The sequence below is a fragment of the Ornithorhynchus anatinus genome, chromosome 2 (genome assembly GCF_004115215.2).
Source record: "Ornithorhynchus anatinus isolate Pmale09 chromosome 2, mOrnAna1.pri.v4, whole genome shotgun sequence".
NCBI classification, from domain to species: domain Eukaryota; kingdom Metazoa; phylum Chordata; class Mammalia; order Monotremata; family Ornithorhynchidae; genus Ornithorhynchus; species Ornithorhynchus anatinus.
Window position 1 is genome coordinate 162,987,903 of NC_041729.1, and position 20,753 is coordinate 163,008,655.

Here is a 20,753-nt window from a genome sequence, read left to right on the forward strand (position 1 = left end):
GAACCCATGACCTCTGACTCCCAAGCCCGGGCTCTTTCCACTGAGCCACACTGCTTATCAGTCTTAAGACTGATAAATACAACTGACTGAGAGTATATTACAGCAGAGTTGGTAAACACGTTCCCTTCCCAAAACGAGCTTACTGAAAAGCGGTTAGTACAGTGCTCTGTCCACAGTCAGTCCTCAATAAATGCCAGTGATTGATTAACTGATGGATTGAAAAGCCTGGAAGGCATTGCAGCGAGACTCAGCGGAAAGAGCACGGGCTTTGGAGTCAGAGGTCATGGGTTCTAATCCCAGCACCGCCGCTTGGCAGCTGTGTGACTGTGGGCAAGTCACTTCTCTGGGCCTCAGTTCCCTCATCTGTAAAATGGGGATTAAGACCGTGAGCCCCACGTGGGACAACCTGATTCCCCTGTGTCTACCCCAGCGCTTAGAGCAGTGCTCTGCACATAGTAAGCGCTTAAAAAATACCAACATTATTATTATTATTATTATTATTAAGGGCTTACTATGTGTCAAGCACTATACTAAGCTCTGGAGTAGGGTCCCAATTAATCAGTTTGGACACCGTCTCCATCCCACATAGGGCTCACAGCTGAGGGAGGAGGATTTTATTCTCATTTTACAGATGAGGAAACTGAGGCAAAGAGAAGTTTAGTGACTTTCCCAAGGTCACACAGCAGACAAGTAACGGAGCAGGGATTAGAACTCACGAGGAAACTGAGGCACAGAGAAGTTTAATGACTTTCCCAAGGTCACATAGCAGACAAGTAGCGGAGCAGGGATTAGAACTCATTCCTAGGCCCAAGCTCTTTTCACTAGGCCGTGCTGCCTTCCAGGTGACAGATGACAACAGGACAGGTGATGAGAAGCGGTATGGCTTAGTGGATAAACAATGGGACCGGGAGTCAGAAGGATCAGGGTTCTAATCCTGGCTCTGACACATATCTGTTGTGTGATCTTGGGCAAGTCACTTTGCTTCTCTGTGCCTCAGTGACTGATTACCTTGTGTCTGCCCTTGCAGTTAGTACAGTACCAGGCACACAGTAAGGACTGAATAAATTGTATTAAAAAGAAAGTAAGAGATCAAAATCTCTGTCCTAATAATCAAAGAATTATGGTACTTGTGAAGCGCTTTTCATTCATTCATTCATTCAATAGTATTTATTGAGCGCTTACTATGTGCAGAGCACTGTACTAAGCGCTTGGGATGAACAAGTCGGCAACAGATAGAGACGGTCCCTGCCGTTTGACGGGCTTACGGTCTAATCGGGGGAGACGGACAGACGAGAACGATGGCGATAAACAGCGTCGAGGGGAAGAACATCTCGTAAAAACCGATGGCAACTAAATAGAATCGAGGCGATGTCCAATTCATTAACAAAATTAATAGGGTAACGGAAATATATACAGTCGAGCGGACGAGTACGGTGCTGTGGGGATGGGAAGGGAGAGGGGGAGGAGCAGAGGGAAAAGGGGAAAAAGCTTACTATGTGCCAAGCACTATTCTAAGTGCTGGGGTAGATACAAGTTAATCAGGTTGGACTCAGTCCCTGCCCCACAGGAGGCTCACCGTCTCAATCCCCATTTTACAGATGAGAGAACTGAGGCTCAGAGAAGAGAAGTGACTTGTCCGAGGTCACATGGCAGACAAGTGGCAGAGCTGGGATAATAATAATGCTGGTAATTGTTAAGCGCTTACTATATGCCAAGCACTGTTCTAAGCGCTGGGGGAGATATAAGGTAATCAGGTTGTTCCAAGTAGGGCTCACAGTCTTCATCCCCATTTTACAGATGAGGTGACTGAGGAAAAGTGGAGTGACTTGCCCATGGTCACACAGCTGACAAGCAGTGGAGCCGGGATTAGAACCCATGGCTTTCTGACTCCCAGGTCCAGGCTCTGTCCACTCCACCATGCTGCTTCTCAAGGGGCTTGCAGTTTAGAGGAATTTTGTCTCCCCCGATTAGACTGAAAGCCCGTCAAAGGGCAGGGACTGTCTCTATCTGTTATTGATTTGTACACTTCAAGTGCTTAGTACAGTGCTGTGCACATAGTAGGCGCTCAATAAATACTATTGAATGAATGAATGAATGCAGAACTGAAATAAAGACTCTGGTGTCCTCATTTCTTCCTCTCTCCCTTTCCCTTTCTCCCTCTGCTTCTCCCTCTCTCCTTCTCCCTCCTGATGGAAGATCCCATTATCATGAGCAACTCCGGAACCCACTACCGTTAGTTATGGGAAGCTATGGGAAGCAGCGCGGCTTAGCGGAAAGAGCCCGGGCTTGGGAGTCAGAGAACACGGGTTCTAATCCCAGCTCCGCCGCTTGTCAGCTGTGTGACCTTGGGCAAGCCGCTTAACTTCTCTGTGCCTCAGTTCCCTCATCTGGAAAGTGGGGATTAAAACTGTGAGCCCCACGTGGGACAACCTGATGACCCTGTATCCACCCCAGCGCTCAGAACAGTGCTCGGCACATAGTAAGCGCTTAACAAATACCATCATTCTTAGTAGGAGTAGTAAAAGGAATGTTAAACTTGACAAGTTACGGCGGCAATAACGGAATTCTCTCTTTAGGCCGTTGCTTGGTACACTCCTATCCACCGCGCAAGTAAGGAGGAATGGGACAAATGGCATTCTGGAAGTGAATTCCAAAGTGGCTCTGAGGTAACGGTGAAACTGCACAACCACAAGGAATCAGAAAGAACAAAATCGAAGGCTTGGTCTAGTCACCTGGGAAGACAGAACCCCTCATTTCTGGAGAAACAAGTCCAAATTTTCCTTAAAAGGTAGATAATGATAGTAATAATAATTATGGTATTTGTTAAGCGCTCACTGTGTGTCAGGCTCTGTACTAAGCACTGGGGTGGATACAAGCAAATTGGGTTGGACACAGTCCCTGTGCCATGTGGGGCTCACAGTCTCCATCCCCATTTTGCCAGGTGAGGTAACCGAGGCCCAGAGAAGAGAAGTGACTTAATAATAATAATAATGTTGGTATTTGTTAAGCACTTATTATGTGCAGAGCACTGTTCTAAGCGCTGGGGTAGACACAGGGAAATCAGGTTGTCCCACTTGGGGCTCACAGTCTTCATCCCCATTTTACAGATGAGGTAACGGAGGCACAGAGAAGTTAAGTGACTCGCCCACAGTCACACAGCTGACAAGTGAAGCAGCGTGGCTCAGTGGAAAGAGCACGGGCTTTGGAGTCAGGGCTCATGAGTTCGAATCCCAGCTCTGCCACTTGTCGGCTGTGTGACTGTGGGCAAGTCACTTCACTTCTCTGTGCCTCAGTTCCCTCATCTGTAAAATGGGGATTAAGACTGTGAGCCCCACGTGGGACAACCTGATTCCCCTATGTCTACCCCAGTGCTTAGAACAGTGCTCGGCACATAGTAAGCGCTTAACAAATACCAACATTATTAAGTGGCAGAGATGGGATTCGAACCCATGACTTCTGACTCCAAAGCCCGTGCTCTTTCCACTGAGCCACGCTGCTTCTCCGTGACTTGTCCAAGGTCGCACTGCAGACAAGTGGCGGAACGAGGATTAGAACCCAGGTCCTTCTGACTCCCTGCCCCGTGTTCGATCCACTAGGCCACACTGCTTCTATTGTCCTCCCCATCACCACCCGCTCCCCATGTCATGACCATCAGACCGGGCGGGTTATGGGAGCCGAGACTCTTCAAAGGATAATAATCATTGTGAAAATTTTTTGAGCTCTATGGGCCAATTACCGCGCTAAGCGCTGTGGTAGATTCAGTACAAGCAGAATGGACCAAGTCCCTTTCCCTCATGGGACTCACAGTCTATGGCTGTGTCAGCTGTGTGACTGTGGGCAAGTCACTTCACTTCTCTGGGCCTCAGTTACCCCATCTGTAAAATGGGGATGAAGACTGTGAGCCCCATGAGGGACAGCCTGATCACCTTGTATCCCCCCCCCCCAGCGCTTAGAACAGTGATCTGCACATAGTAAGCGCTTAACAAATACCAACATTATTATTTATTATTATGGCGGAGGGAGAGCAGATATGAAATCCTCTTTGTACAGATGAGGAAACTGAGGCCTGGAGACGTGAAGAGATTTGTCCAAGGTTACACAGCAGGCAAGTGGCAGGAGCTGGGTTCGAACCCAGATCCGTGGACTCCCACACCGGTGCTCTCCCTACTAGGCCACGCTGTTGTTCCGGAGCCAGTTGTCCGGAAGATAAGGATCGAGGATTAGGAAACCAGCTCCCATCGGCACCAAACCAAGCCATTGCCCCCACATAGAAATAAGAATAACGTTGGTATTTGCTAAGCGCTTACTATGTGCAGAGCACTGTTCTAAGCACTGGGGTAGATACAAGGTCATCAGGTTGTCCCACCTGTGGCTCACGGTTCATCCCCATTTTACAGATGAGGTAACTGAGGCACAGAGAAGTGAAGTGACTTGCCCACGGTCACACAGCTGACAAGTGGCAGAGCCGGGAATCGAACCCATGACCTCTGACTCCGAAGCCCGAGCTGGGCATAAACCCTGACTCTGGGCACCGGTGCCCTCACCACAGGGCATCGGCGGGGGTTGGGACCTCATTCATTCATTCATTGTCATATCTATTGAGCACTTACTTTGTGCAGAGCACTGTACCAAGTGCTTGGGAGGGTACTACATAAAAATAAACATACACGTTCCCTGCCCGCGACTAGCTTAGAGATAAATAAATTACAGATATGTACATCCACAGTCCCAAATTGCAGCGTGGCCTAGCGGATAGAACCCGGGCCTGGGAGTCAGGGGGACTTGTATTCTAATCCTCAGCCCAGTGAGGAGGTTAGGGAGAGGAGCGGAGTGTGCGGGCCGGGCTGGAGAAGGAGAGAAGGGAGGTGAGGTAGGAGAGGGGAAGGTGTTGGACTGCTTTTAAGTCAATGGTGAGGAGTTTTTGTTTGATATGGAGGTGGATGGGCAACCACTGGAGATATTTGAGGGAAGCAGCATGGCTCAGTGGAAAGGCTCTGGGCTTCGGAGTCAGAGGTCATGGGTTCGACTCCCGGCTCTGCCACCTGTCAGCTGTGTGACCGTGGGCAAGTCACTTGACTTCTCTGGGCCTCAGTTCCCTCATCTGTAAAATGGGGATTAACCGTGAGCCTCACGTGGGACGACCTGATTACCCTGTATCTACCCCAGCGCTTAGAACAGTGCTCTGCACAGAGTAAGCGCTTAACAAATAGCAACATTATTATTTGAGGAGGGGGTGGGGACATGTCCTGAATGTTTCTGTAGAAAGATGATCTGGGCAGCGCAATGAAGTATGGACTGAAGTGGGGAGAGACAGGAGGCTGGGAGGTCGGCTAGGAAGCTCTTTCGGTAATCCAGGCGGGATAGGATGAGCGATTGGATTAATGGGGTAACAGTTTGGAGGGAGAGGAAAGGACGGATTTTAGCCATGTCACGAGAGTGGGATCGACAGGATTTGCTGACGGATTGAACACGTGGGTTGAATGAGAGAGAGGAGTCAAGGATAACGTCAAGGTCACGGGCCCGGGAGATAGGAAGGATGTCAGGATGTCAGGAAGGATGACGTTTCCCTCCTCTGTAAAAGGGGGATTGAAACAATCAGGCCCATGTAGGACACGGAGAAGCTGTGTGGCTCAGAGGAAAGAGCCTGGGCTTGGGAGTCCGAATTCATGGGTTCGAATCCCGGCTCTGCCACTTGTCAGCTGTGTGACTGTGGGCGAGTCACTTCACTTCTCGGTGCCTCAGTTCCCTCATCTGTAAAATGGGGATTAACTGTGAGCTTCACGTGGGACAACCTGATGACCCTGTATCTCCCCCAGCACTTAGAACAGTGCTCTGCACATAGTAAGCGCTTAACAAATACCCAAAAAAACCCAAAAAACACAAACAAAAACATAGGCTGGGTCCAATCTGATTAGCTTCTATCTACCCCAGTGCTTAATACAGTGCCTAGCACATAGTAAACGCTTAGCAAATACCGTGAAGACACAAAATGACAGCCGTCAGGCCTGTTAGCTCTTTGAAGCCTTTTCCTCTGCTACTCCTAGGCTCGCCCCAACCCCTCCATTTGGCTTCCACTCTCTCAGTTAGAAATCGACATTCGTAATTCAGGACACCCCGGGGTGGGGAAGAAGAAAGAGGTGGCCCAAAGCTGGGGCCAGAATTGGCTCAGTGGAAAGAGCACGGGCTTTGGAGTCAGGGCTCATGAGTTCGAATCCCAGCTCTGCCACTTGTCGGCTGTGTGACTGTGGGCAAGTCACTTAACTTCTCTGTGCCTCAGTTCCCTCATCTGTAAAATGGGGATTAAGACTGTGAGCCCCACGTGGGACAACCTGATTCCCCTATGTCTACCCCAGCGCTTAGAACAGTGCTCGGCACATAGTAAGCGCTTAACAAATACCAACATTATTAAAATGGGGATTAAGACTGTGAGCCCCACGTGGGACAACCTGATTCCCCTATGTCTATCCCAGCGCTTAGAACAGTGCTCGGCACATAGTAAGCGCTTAACAAATACCAACATTATTATATTATTATTACCAGTTACTGCAATGCAGTGACCACTGCCAGTCCGCCACACAACAGGAAGGAGACATTGAGCCGGCCCCTTTCACTGATTCTTAAATGGTATGGTATTTGTTAAGTGTTTACTATGTGTCAAATACTGGGCTAGGTACAAGTTACTTAATAATAATAATATTGTTATTATTATGGTATTTGTTAAATGCTTACTATGTGCCAGGCACTGTACTAAGTGCTGGAGTATATATAAACTAATCAGGTTAGACACAGTTCCTGTCACTCTTAATCCCCATTTTATAGATGAGGGAACTGAGGCCCAGAGCAATCAATCCATGGTATTTATTGAGCACTTACTATGTGCAGAGCACTATACTAATCACTTAATAATAATGATGGTATTTGTTAAGCGCTTACTATGTGCCAAGCACTGTTCTAAGCACTGAGATACAAGATGCAAGGGATCTAAAATAATAATAATGATGGCATTTGTTCATTCATTCGTTCAATAGTATTTATCGAGAGCTTACTACGTGTAGAGCACTGTACTAAGCGCTTGGAATGGACAATTCGGCAACAGATAGAGATAATCCCTGCCCAGTGACGGGCTCACAGTCTAATCGGGGGAGACGGACGGACAAAAACAAGACAACAGAATCATGATAAGTAGAATCAAGGGGATATACAACTCATTAACAAAATAAATAGGGTAAATAAAATATCTACAAATGAGCAGAGTGCTGAGGGGAGGGTATGGGAGGGAGGAGGAGCAGAGGGAAAGGGGAGCGAGGGGGAGGAGCAGAGAGAAAGGGGGGAAAGGGGAGGTGAAGGGGGGGCAGAGAGGGAGCAGAGGGAAAAGGGGAAGCTCAGTGTGGGAAGGCCTCTTGGAGGAGGTGAGCTCTCAGTAGGGCTTTGAAGAGGGGAAGAGAGTTGGTTTGTTAAGTGCTTACTATGTGCCAAGCACTGTTCTAAGCACTGAGGAGGATACAAGGTGACTAGGTTGTCCCACGTGGGGCTCACTGTCTTAATCCCCATTTTACAGATGAGGCAGCTAGGCTCAGAGAAGGGAAGTGACTTGCCCAAGGTCACAGAGCAGATGGGTGGCGGAGCCAGGATTAGAACCCATATCCTCAGACTCCCAAGCCCATGCAACAGAATTAGCAGGCACATTCCCTACCTAGAACAACTTTACAGTCTAGAGGAGAGACACACATTCATATGAATAAAGGTGTAATTTATAATATGTAATTTAAAGATATGTAAATATCTTTCTATACATAAAGATATATAAATATCTTTCTATACATATGTACATAACTGCGTGCCTGGGAGTCAGAAGAACCTGGTTTCTAAATCCGACTCTGCCACTCATCTGCTGTGTGACCTTGGGCCAGTCACATCGCTTCTCTATGCCTCGGTTTCCTCATCTGTCAAGTAGGGATTGAGACTAGGAGCCCGGCGTGGGACAGGGACTGTGTCCAACCGATTTACTTGTATCGTCCCTAGAGCTTACTACAGTGCCTGAAACATAGTAAGCGTTTTACAGATACCGCAATTATCATTATCATTGTTTTAAATACTATTGACTGATTGATTATTGTACATGGATATGATGTTGGTATTCGTTAAGCGCTTACCATGTGCAGAGCACTGTTCTAAGCGCTGGGGTAGACACAGGGGAATCAGGTTTTCCCACGTGAGGCTCACAGTTAATCCCCATTTTACAGATGAGGTAACTGAGACACAGAGAAGTGAAGTGACTTGCCACAGTCACACAGCTGACGAGTGACAGAGCCGGGATTCGAACCCATGACCTCTGACTCCCAAGCCCGGGCTCTTTCCACTGAGCCACGCTGCTTCTCTGATATGAAATGCTATCCAGTTTTTCCCCTTTATACCATCTTCTCTTTGGTCACCGGAACAAAAATGAATATGTGTGAGTGCTTGTGTGTGTCTGTGAAGCTCTTAGGTCGTTGTGGGCAGGGAATGGGTCTGTTTACTGTTCCACTGTTCGCTCCCAAGTGCTTAGAACAGTGCTCTGCGCACAGTAAGGGCTCAATAAATGCGACTGAATTGACTGACGGAATGAATGGTGGGGCTTATTTAATTTAATCATTCATTCAATAGTATTTATTGAGCGCTTATTATGTGCAGAGCACTGTACTAAGCGCTCGGAATGTACAATTCGGCAACAGATAGAGACGGTCCCTGCCGTTTGACGGGCTGACAGTCTAATCATAATTAGTAATGATGGTATTTGTTAAGTAGTAATGTTGGTATTTGTTAAGCGCTTACTATGTGCAGAGCACTGTTCTAAGCGCTGGGGTAGACACAAGGGAATCAGGTCGTCCCACGTGGGGCTCACAGTCTTAATCCCCATTTTACAGATGAGGGAACTGAGGCACAGAGAAGTTAAGTGACTTGCCCAAAGTCACACAGCTGACAAGGGGCAGAGCTGGGATTCGAACCCATGTTCTCTGACTCCAAAGCCCGTGCGCTTTCCACTGAGCGACGCTGGTAAGCGTAAGCTGGTACGCTGGGGTCGATGCAAGCTAATCAGGTTGGATTCAGTCCCTGTCCTACCTGGGGCTCATGATCTCAATGGTCATTTTTCAGATGAGGGAACTGATGCCCAGTGAAATCAAGCGCTTAGTACAGTGCTCTGCACACGGTAAGCTCTCAATAAATACGACTGAATGAAAGAATGAATGAAGCGACCTGTCCAAGGTCACACGGCAGACAAGTGGCGGAGCCGGGATTAGAACCCAGGACATTCTGCCTTCCAGGTCGGGGCTCTCTTGCTGAGAAGCAGCTTGGCTCAGTGGAAAGAGCCCGGGCTTGAGAGTCAGAGGTAGTGGGTTCTAATCCCGGCTCTGCCACTCGTCTGCTGTGTGACCTTGGGTAAGTCACTTCTCTGGGCCCCAGTTATCTCATCTGTAAAAATGGGGATTAAAAAAAACGTGAGCCTCACGTGAGACAATCTGATTACCCTGTATCTCCCCCAGCGCTTAGCAAAGTGCTCAGCACCTAGTAAATGATTAACAAATACCCTAATTATTATTATTATTATTAGGATCAGGGTTGTTTCTGTTTCAGAGAGAAAGAACGTCCTCCCACCTTGTTTCCCATTCATCACCCTTGGAGCCAGAGCCCCAGTTCCCCGTGCCATCCGAACTACTCGCCGACCAGACCCCGGACTCCGGGCCAGGCCGGGGGCAGCCTCTGGGCATGGTCCAGGTCACAGTCAGCCAAACCCCAACCGCCTCCAGGTAATTCCGCTCGCTCGCTCCTCCACTCGGATCAGTCGTCTCGACTGAGAACTTCCCGGGTGCAAAGCACTGTACTGAGCGCTTGGGAGAGGCCGCTGCAACAGTGAACAGGCACATTCCCTGCCCTCAACCAGCTTAAGGTCCAGAGGACTTTATTCATTCATTCATTCACTCAATCATATTTATTAAGCGCTTACTGTGTGCAGAGCACTCTACTAAGTGCTTGGGAGAATATAATACAACAATAAAAAGTGACATTCCCTGCCCACAATGAGCTCACAGTCCTGGGGGTGGAAGAGGGGGGCGGCGGGGAACGGACAGACATCCATACAAATAAATAAAATCCCAGCTCGGCCACTTGTCAGCTGTGTGACCGTGGGCAAGTCACTTCACTTCTCTGTGCCTCAGTTCCCTCATCTGTAAAATGGGGATTAACTGTGAGCCTCACGTGGGACGACCCGATGACCCTGCATGTACCCCAGCGCTTAGAACAGTGCTCTGCACATAGTAAGCACTTAACAAATACCAACACTATTATTAAAATGGCATATATATATATATATATATATATACATAAGTGCTGTGGGGTAGGAGGGGAGGGGGGCAGGGGAAGAGAAAAGGGAGCGAGTCAGGGTGACGCAGAAGGGAGTGACAGGTGAGGAAAAGTGGGGCTTTTAGTCTGGGAAGGCGTCTTGGAGGAGATGGGCCTTCATCAAGGCTTCGAAGCAGGGGGAAAAGTAATTATCTGTAGGATTTGAAGAGGGAGTGTGTTCCGAGCCAGAGGCGGGACGTGGGCCAGGGGTCGGTGGAGAGACAGGCGGGATGGAGGCCCAGTGAGAAGACGAGTGGCAGAGGATCAGAGTATGCGGGCATCAGAGTATGCGGGCTGGGTTGGAGAGAGAAGGGAGGTGAGGTAGGAGGGGGCAAGGGGATGGACGGCTTTAAAGCCAGTGGTGAGGAGTTTTTGTTTGATATGGAGGTGGATGGGCAGCCAATGGAGATTTTGGAGTTTGGACTTTATCTAAGCCATTTATTGAGCGCTCTCTAGGTGCAGAGCCCTGTACTGAGCTTTTGAGAGAGGACAGCAGCGTGGCTCAGTGGAAAGAGCCCGAGCTTGGGAGTCAGAGGTCATGAGTTTGAATCCCAGCTCTGCCACTTGTCAGCTGTGTGACTGTGGGCAAGTCACTTCACTTCTCTGGGCCTAAATTCCCTCATCTGTAAAATGGGGATTAACTGTGAGCCTCACGTGGGACAACTTGATGACCCTGTATCTACCTCAGCGCTTAGAACAGTGCTCTGCACATAGTAAGCGCTGAACAGATACCGGCATTGTTATTATTATTAGAACGATAAGCTTGCCGGGAGCAGGGAATGTCTGTTTAGTGTTCTACTGGACTCTCCCGAGTGCTTAGTAGAGTGCTCTGCACACAGTAAATGCTCAATAAATACAAATGAATGAATGAATGAATGAACACTAGAAAGGCAGATTCTGCCAGTGGACTCAGAGGGTTTCCTACAGGCACAGGCCATTTTGACAGTGTTTGGCCATGGTAGATCTTGTCTTTTTATGAAATTTGTTAAGTGATAGTTCTTATCATTATTAATTACTAAATTAAACATTATTATATACCATAATATTATTAATAATAACAATAATAATGGTATTTGTTAAGCATTTCCTATGTGCCGAGCACTTTTCTAAGTCCTGGGGTAGATGAAAAGTAATCAGGTTGGACACTGTCCCTGTCCCACATAATAATAATAATGTTGGTATTTGTTAAGGACTTACTGTATGCCAAGCACTGTTCTAAGTGCTGGGGTAGTTACAAGGTAATCATGTTGTCCCATGTGGGACTCTCAGTCTTCATCCCCATTTTACAGATGAGGGAACTGAGGCACAGAGAAGTTAAGTGACTTGCCCGAGGTCACACAGCTGACAAGTGGTGGAGCAGGGATTAGAACCCATAACCTTTGACTCCCAAGCCTGGGCTCTTTCCACTAAACCATGCGCCTTCTCTTGGGGCTCACAGTCTCAATCCCCATTTTACAGATGAGGGAACTGAGGCCCAGAGAAGTGAAGTGACTTGGCCAAGGTCATATAGCAGACAAATGGCAGCGCTGGGAGTAGAACCCTTGAGCTCTTACTCCCAGAACTGTGCTCTTGTCACTAGGCCTTGCTGCTTCTATGATTACTGCATGCCAGGCACTGTACTAAATGCTGCGGTAGATACAAGCTAATCATGCTGGACAACAGTCCAGCTCGCAGTCTTAATCCCCATTTCACCAGTGATGGAACAGATGCACAAAGAATAATAATACTAATACTAATAATAATGGTATTTATTGAGGACTGTTCTAAGCACTGGGGTAGATGCAGGTTAATCAGGTTGGACACAGCCCCTGTCCCACATGTGGCTCACAGTCTTAATCCTCATTTTACAGATGAGGGAAGAGAGGCACAGAAAATAATAATAATAATGGTATTCATTAAGCATTTACTATGTGCCAAGCACTGTTCTAAGCTCAGGGGTACATACAAGGTAATCAGGTTGGACACAGTCCCTGTCCCACATGGGGCTCACAGTCTTAATTTTCATTTTATAGATAAGGGAACTGAGGCTCAGAGAAGTGAAGTGACTTGCCCAAAGTCACACAGCGGACAAGTGACTCCCAGGCCCAGGCTCTATCCATTTGGCCACACGGCTTCTCTACTATTCCCAGGGGAATTTGCTAGGATGGTTATTAGTCATTACCATCATGATTATATTAAGCAATTACTATGTGTTAAGCCCTGTGCTAATCTCAAGGGCAGTTACAAGATCAGATACAGTCCCTGTCCTGGGCCATGGTTTAAGAGAGGTTTAGGTGACTTGTCCAGGGTCACACAGCAAACTAGTGACAGAGTTGGGATCGCTTTCCCCCCCCCGATCCTTCTTCCCTACTCCTCCTCCCTCCCTCTCACCCCCTAGATAGAATTCATTCATTCAATCGTATTTATTGAGCACTTACTGTGTGCAAAAGTACTATACTAAGCACTTGGGAGAGGACATATAACAACAGACACATTCCTGCCCACAACGAGCTCACAATCTAGAGTATCAAGTGACTGCATCTGAAATTATCCAGGTTATGTTCCCGCTGCTTAGTACAGTGCCTTGCATAATTTGTGGACTCAATAGATGTTATGTTCTTCTTTTTATGATATTGGTTAAGCACTTACTATGTGTCAGGTACTGTTTTAATAATAATAATAATGTTGGTATTTGTTTAGTGCTTACTATCTGGAAAGCACTGTTTTAAGCACTGGGGTTAATACAAGTAACGTGGCTCAGTGGAAAGAGCATGGGCTTGGGAGTCCGAGGTCATGGGTTCGAATCCTGGCTCTGCCACTTAGCTGTGTGACCGTGGGAAAGTCCCTTAACTTCTCTGTGCCGCAGTTCCCACAACTGTAAAATGAGGATTAAGACTGTGACCCTCACGTAGGGCAACCTGATGACCCTGTATCTCCCCCAGCGCTTAGAACAGTGCTCTGCACATAGTAAGAGCTTAACAAATACCAACATTATTATTATTATTATAAGCTAATCAGGTTGGACACAGTCCCTTCACAAGGCTTACAATCTTAATCCCATTTTCCAAATGAGGGAACCGAGACCCAGAGAAGTGAAGTGATTTGCCCGAGGTCACACAGCAGACGAGTGGCAGAGCCGGGATGTGATTGTGATTATGATGACCATAAGTTCCCTAACTAGAAAGGGGGCACAAATGACAGACTCTTTGAGCGGCTGATATTATAGCTACCACTCCGTTCCCTTGCAGATGTTTTGATAGCGGATGTTTCCCGTTACCAAGTGACGCAGACCGGCAACCGATAGGAGTGTGCTGTTTTCTTGGTTACCGAGTGACGCAGACCAGCGGCTGATAACCGTTCTGCTCTTGAATCCGATCTTTCAGAAAATAGCATGCCTTGAGCTGCGTACTTAGAATCTATCGTATGGTCCAAATGTTATAAATCAATCGGAAATATTTATGGAGTGCTTACCGTGTGCAGAGCACTGTTCCGAGCTCTGGGGAGAGGACGCTTCCATCGAGTTGGAATACATGATCCCTGCCCACAGAGAGTTTACAGTCTAGAGGGTGGTGGTAAACATGAAAAGAAATTTCTGACAGGGAAAGCAGCAGAGTAGAAGAAGGAGTGTAATAATAATTTTAATTTAATAATTTTCGTATTTGTTAAGCGCTTACTATGTGCTGAGCACTGTTCTGAACGCTGGGGTAGATACAGGGTAATCAGGTTGTTCCACATGAGACTCACAGTCTTAATCTCCATTTTAATAATAATAATAATAATGCTGGTATTTGTTAAGTGCTTACTATGTGCAGAGCACTGTTCTAAGCGCTGAGGTAGATACAGGGTCATCAAGTTGTCTCACGTGAGGCTCACAGTTAATCCCCATTTTACAGATGAGGGAATTTAGACCCAGAGAAGTTAAGTGACTTACCCACAGTCACACAGCTGACAAGTGTCAGAGCTGGGATTAGAACCCACAACTTCTGACTCCTAAACCCGGACTCTTTCCACTGAGCCACACTCCACGTTTACTGTCAGTCAGTCATATTTATTGAGCACTTACTCTGTGCAGAGCACTGTACTAAACGCTTGGGAGTATCGAGTGCAACAATAAACACCCTCCCTGTTCACCACAAGCTTAGAGTGTGGGCAGGAAACATTTCTACCAACTTAAGCAGCATGGTCTAGTGGATAATAATAATACTAATGATGGTATTTGTTAAGCGCTTACTATGTGTCAGCACTGTTCTAAGTATTCATTCATTCAATAGTATTTATTGAGCACTTACTATGTGCAGAGCACTATACTAAGCGCTTGGAATGAACAAGTCGGCAACAGATAGAGACAGTCCCTGATGTTTGATGGGCTTAGGGTCTAATCGGGGGAGACAGACATACAAGAACAATGGCAATAAATAGAGGCAAGGGGAAGAACATCTCGTAAAAACAATGGCAACTAAATAGAATCAAGGTGATGTACAATTCATTAAAATAAATAGGGTAAAGAAAATATAGACAGTTGAGCAGACGAGTACAGTGCTGAGGGGATGGGAAGGGAAAGGGGGAGGAGCAGAGGGAAATAGGGGGAAAAGAGGGTTAAGCTGTGGAGAGGTGAAGGGGGGTGGTAGAGGGAGTAGAGGGAGAAGAGGAGCTCAGTCTGGGAAGGCCTCTCGGAGGAGGTGAGTTTTAAGTAGGGTTTTGAAGAGGGGAAGAGAATGAGTTTGGCGGAGGTGAGGAGGGGAGGGCATTCTGGGACCGCGGGAGGATGTGACCTGGGGGTCGACGGCGGGACGGGTGAGACCGAAGGACGGCGAGGAGGTGGGCGGCGGAGGAGCGGAGCGTGCGGGGTGGGCGGTAGAAAGAGAGAAGGGAGGAGAGGTAGGAAGGGGCAAGGTGACGGAGAGCCTCGAAGCCTAGAGTGAGGAGTTTTTGTTTGGAGAGGAGGTCGATAGGCAACCCCTGGAGGTGTTTAAGAAGGAGAGTGACAGGCCCAGAGCGTTTCTGCAGGAAGATGAGCCGGGCAGCGGAGTGAAGAATAGACCGGAGCGGGGCGAGAGAGGAGGAAGGGAGATCAGAGAGAAGGCCGACACAGTAGTCTAGCCGGGATATAACGAGAGCCCGTAGCAGTAAGGTAGCCGTTTGGGTGGAGAGGAAAGGGTGGATCTTGGCAATATCGTAAAGGTGAAACTGGCTGGTCTCGGTAACGGATGGGATGCGTGGGGTGAACGAGAGAGACGAGTCAAGGATGACACCGAGATCGCGGGCCCGAGAGACGGGAAGGACGGTCGTGCCATCCACGGTGATAGGGAAGTCTGGGAGAGGACCGGGTTTGGGAGGGAAGATGAGGAGCTCAGTCTCGCTCACGTTGAGTTTTAGGTGGCGGGCCGACATCCAGGCGGAGACGTCCCGGAGGCGGGAGGAGATGCGAGCCCGAAGGGAGGGGGAGAGGACAGGGGCGGAGATGTAGATCTGCGTGTCATCCGCGTAGAGATGGTAGTCGAAGCCGTGAGAGCGGATGAGTTCACCGAGGGAGTGAGTGTAAATGGAGAACAGAAGAGGGCCGAGAACTGACCCTTGAGGAACTCCGACAGTTAAAGGATGGGAGGGGGAGGAGGCGCCCGCGAAGGAGACCGAGAAGGACCGGCCAGAGAGATGAGAGGAGAACCGGGAGAGGACGGAGTCCGTGAAGCCAAGGTGAGATAAGGTGTGGAGGAGGAGGGGATGGTCGACGGTGTCAAAGGCAGCAGAGAGGTCGAGGAGGATCAGAATGGAGTAGGAGCCATTGGATTTGGCAAGAAGGAGGTCACGGGTGACCTTAGAGAGAGCAGTCTCGGTAGAGCGGAGGGGACGGAAGCCAGATCGGAGGGGGTCCGGGAGAGAATGGGAGTTAAGGAATTCTAAGAAGCGATTGTAGACGACTCGTTCTAGGATTTTGGAAAGGAAGGGTAGTAGGGAGATGTTTACGAGATGTTCTTCCCCTCGACTCTATTTATTGCCGTTGTTCTTGTCTGTCCATCTCCCCCGATTAGACCGTAAGCCCGTCAAACGGCAGGGACTGTCTCTATCTGTTGCTGACCTGTTCATCCCAAGCGCTTAGTACAGTGCTCTGCACATAGTAAGCACTCAATAAATACTATTGAATGAATAGGGAGATAGGGCAATAACTGGAGGGGGAAGTGGGGTCGAGAGCGGGTTTTTTTAGGATGGGGGAGACGTGGGCATGTTTGAAGGCAGAGGGGAAGGAGCCATTGGAGATCGAGTGGTTAAAAATAGAAGTTAAGGAAGGGAGGAGGGCAGGAGCGATGGTTTTAATAAGGTGAGAGGGAATGGGGTCCGAGGCGCAGGTGGAGGGGGGTGGCACTTGTGAGGAGGGAGGAGATCTCCTCTGAGGATACTGCAGGGAAGGATGGAAAAGTAGGGGAGAGGGTCGGTGGGGGGGGAGGGGAGAGGCGGAGGGGTGACTTTGGGGAGCTCAGACCTGATTGTGTTGATTTTTGTGATGAAATAGGTGGCCAGATCATTGGGGGTGAGGGATGGGGGAGGGGGAGGAACAGGGAGCCTAAGGAGAGAGTTAAAGGTCCGGAATGATTGACTTGATCATCGAGAGTGGGAAGTGAGGACAGGGCGGCAAGGTGAGGAGAGATGCTTTTGGAAAGACGGACGGGATCGAGAGAGCGGAGGTCTCTGTGGGGCAGTAGCGAAGATCTGCAGGGGGAGGGAGTGTGAGAGATGAGGCAGGTGAGAAGGTTATGGTCAGAGAGAGGGATTTCGGAGTCGGCGAGGGAGGAGATAGTGCGGCGGTAGGAGATGACGAGATCGAGGGTGCGACCGAGTCAGTGAGTGGACGCGGTACGGTGGAGGAGGAGGTCGGCAGAGTCGAGGAGGGATAGCGGGCGGGCGGCAGAGGAGTCGTCGGGTACATCCATACGGATGTCGAAGTCTCCGAGGATCAGAGTGGGCAGAGAGAAGGAGAGAAGGAAGGTGAGAAAGGGGTCTAGGTGGTCGAAGAAGTCGGAGGTGGGACCGGGAGGGCGGTAGATGACGGCGCCGAGTATCCGGAGGGGGTGGTAGAGGCGAACGATATGGGCTTCGAAGGAGGGGAAGGAGAGGGAGGGGGGAGGAGGGATAGCGCGGAAGCGGCAACGGGGCGAGAGGAGGAAGCCGACGCCTCCTCCCTTACCGGTGAGTCTGGGGGAGTGGGAGAAGGAGAGGCCTCCGCCGGAGAGAGCGGCGGCGGAGACCGTGTCTTCGGGAGTGAGCCACGTTTCCGAAAGGGCGAGGAGAAGGAGAGAGCGGGAGAGGAGAAGGTCATGGACGAAAGGTAGCTTACCTGTAATAGAGCGGGGGTTCCACGGGCCACACTTGAAAGTAGCTGTGGGTGCAAGGGGGGAGGGGGGGAAGGGCGGCGGGAGGGGAGGGTTCGGATGGGAAGGAGGTGGCGGGGCCCTGGATGGGGAGAGGGGGACGAGGGGTAGCGGTGGGACAGGAGGACTGGGATGGGGCGTGGGTGGGGAAGAGAGAAGGGGGGAGGGGGGAGGAGGGGGTTTGGTGGGGGGGAGAGTAGGGGGAGGGGGAAGAGGGGTAGCGCTGGTAAAGTGGGGTTCTAGGGCGGGGGGGGGGGAGGAGACAGAGGAGAGAGCGGGAAAGAGCTGAGCGAGAGAGGGGAAGGGGAAGGGGAAGGGGAGGATAGGAAGGGGCGGGAGGGGGGAGGGGGGGAGGAGGGACATGGTGAGGCCAGAGAGGTGGGTGGCAGCACTGACAACGATAAACAGTAACAAACGAAATCGGTAATATAGCAACATGATACAGTATGATACGATACAGTAGTGTTAATAAGCGGGCGATGACCAGGATCGGGGGTAGGCTCGATTAAGGGGCGACCTGATCAAACTCAAAATCAGGCGGCCGGTGAGGCCGGAGAGGTGGGTGGCAGCACTGACGACAATAAACGATAACAAGCGAAATCGCTAATATAGCAACATGGTACAGTAAGACACAATACAATAGTGCTAATAAGCAGGAGAGTAGATACAAGGTCATCAGGTCGTCCCACGTGAGGCTCACAGTCTTCATCCCCATTTTCCAGATGAGGTCACTGAGGCCCAGACAAGCGAAGTGACTTGCCCAAGGTCACACAACGGACAAGTGGCGGAGCCAGGATTAGAACCCAGGTCCTCTGTCTCCCAAGCCCCGTTCTTGCCACTAGGCCATGGGCCTGAGAGTCAGAAGGACGTGGGTTCTAATCACGTGGGTTCTAATAATGTTGGTATTTGTTAAGCGCTTACTATGTGCAGAACACTGTTCTAAGCGCTGGGGTAGATACAAGGTCATCAGGTTGTCCCACGTGAGGCCCATTTTACAGATGAGGTAACTGAGGCACAGAGAAGTTAAGTGACTAACCCACAGTCACACAGCTGACAAGTTACTGCCTTTTGTGTGACCTTGGGCAAGTTGCTTTCATTCAATAGTATTTATTTATTGAGCGCTTACTATGTGCAGAGCACTGTACTAAGCGCTTGGGATGAACAAGTCGGCAACAGATAGAGACGGTCCCTGCCGTTTGACGGGCTTACGGTCTAATCGGGGGAGACGGACGGACGAGAACAATGGCACTAAACAGCGTCGAGGGGAAGAACATCTCGTAAAAACCGATGGCGACTAAATAGAATCGAGGCGATGTACAATTCATTAACAAAATAAATAGGGTAACGGAAATATATACAGTTGAGCGGACGAGTACAGTGCTGTGGGGATGGGAAGGGAGAGGTGGAGGAGCAGAGGGAAAAGGGGAAAATGAGGCTTTAGCTGCGGAGAGGTAAAGGGGGGATGGCAGAGGGAGTAGAGGGGGAAGAGGAGCTCAGTCTGGGAACGCCTCTTGGAGGAGGGGATTTTTAAGTAAGCTTTTGAAGAGGGAAAGAGAATCAGTTTGGCGGAGGTGAGGAGGGAGGGCGTTCCGGGACCGCGGGAGGACGTGACCCGGGGGTCGACGGCGGGATGGGCGAGACCGAGGGACGGTGAGGAGGTGGGCGGCGGAGGAGCGGAGTGTGCGGGGTGGGCGGTAGAAAGAGAGAAGGGAGGAGAGGTAGGAAGGGGCAAGGTGATGGAGAGCCTTGAAGCCTAGAGTGAGGAGTTTTGTTTGGAGCGGAGGTCGATAGGCAACCACTGGAGTTGTTTAAGAAGGGGAGTGACAGGCCCAGAGCGTTTCTGCAGGAAGATGAGCTGGGCAGCGGAGTGAAGAATAGACCGGAGTGGGGCGAGAGAGGAGGAAGGGAGGTCAGAGAGAAGGCTGACACAGGAGTCTAGCCGGGATTCATTCATTCATTTGTATTTATTGAGTGCTTACTGTGTGCAGAGCAAAAATAAAATAAAATAAATGTTGGTATTTGTTAAGCGCTTACTATGTGCAGAGCACTGTTCTAAGCGCTAGGGTAGATACAGGGTAATCAAGTTGTCCCACGTGAGGCTCACAGTAGTAATCCCCATTTTACAGATGAGGTAACTGAGGCACAGAGAAGTTAAGTGACTTGCCCACAGTCACACAGCTGACAAGTGGCAGAGCTGGGATACAAACCCATGACCTCCAACTCCCAAACCTGGGCTCTTTCCACTGAGCCACGCTGCTTCTCTAAGCACTGTACTAAGCGTTTGGAACATACAATTCAGCAGTTAAGAGAGACAATCCCTGGCCACAATGGGCTCATAGGTGAGAGGGGGTGAGACAGACATCATTTATAAGTAAATAGGCATCAATATAAATAAATAGAATTATAGGTATGTATATATATATATAAATGCTGTGGGAGGGGGAAGAGCAAAGGAAAGAGTCGGGGCAATGGGGAGGAGAGAGGGGGAGTTGAGGAAAAGTGGGGCTTAATCTGGGAAGCCCTCTTGGAGGAGATGCACCTTCAGTAGGGCTGGGAAGTGTGGAAGAGTGATTGTTTGGCGGCTGTGAGGAGGGAGGGCATTCCAGGCCAGAGGTAGGACGTGGGCCAGGGGTCGCCGGCGGGACAGGCGGGAACGAGGCCCAGTGAGAAGGTTAGAATCAGTTTCACTTCTCTGGACCTCAGTAATCTCATCTGGAAAATGGGGATTGAGACTGTGAGACTTATGTGGGACAAGGACTGCGTCCAACCGGAGCAGCTTGCATAATAATAATGATGATGATATTTGTTAAGTGCTTACTATGTGACAAGCACTGTTCTATCCCAGTGCTTAGTAAAGTGCCTGACACATAGTAAGTGCTTAACGAAGCCACAATTATTATCTCCCCGTTAGACAGTGAGCTCATTGTGGGCAGGGAATTTATTTGTAATATTGTTCCCTCCCAAGCACTTAATGGAGTGTTCGGCATACAGTAAGAAGTCAAAAATAACTCAGTAGAGAAGCGGCATAGCTCA

General features: G+C 49.4%; 1 protein-coding gene across 1 annotated transcript in view; it reads left to right on the forward strand.

The window, feature by feature from the left end:
- The window catches only part of LMNTD1 (lamin tail domain containing 1), a 115,799-nt gene that overhangs the window by 83,297 nt on the left and 11,749 nt on the right, over positions 1–20,753 (forward strand). Inside the window, exons 8-9 of the mRNA XM_029051538.2 lie at positions 2,577–2,788; positions 9,613–9,785. Of these exons, the coding sequence (XP_028907371.1) occupies positions 2,577–2,788; positions 9,613–9,785 (385 nt within the window). The remainder of the gene's footprint in view (positions 1–2,576; positions 2,789–9,612; positions 9,786–20,753) is intronic.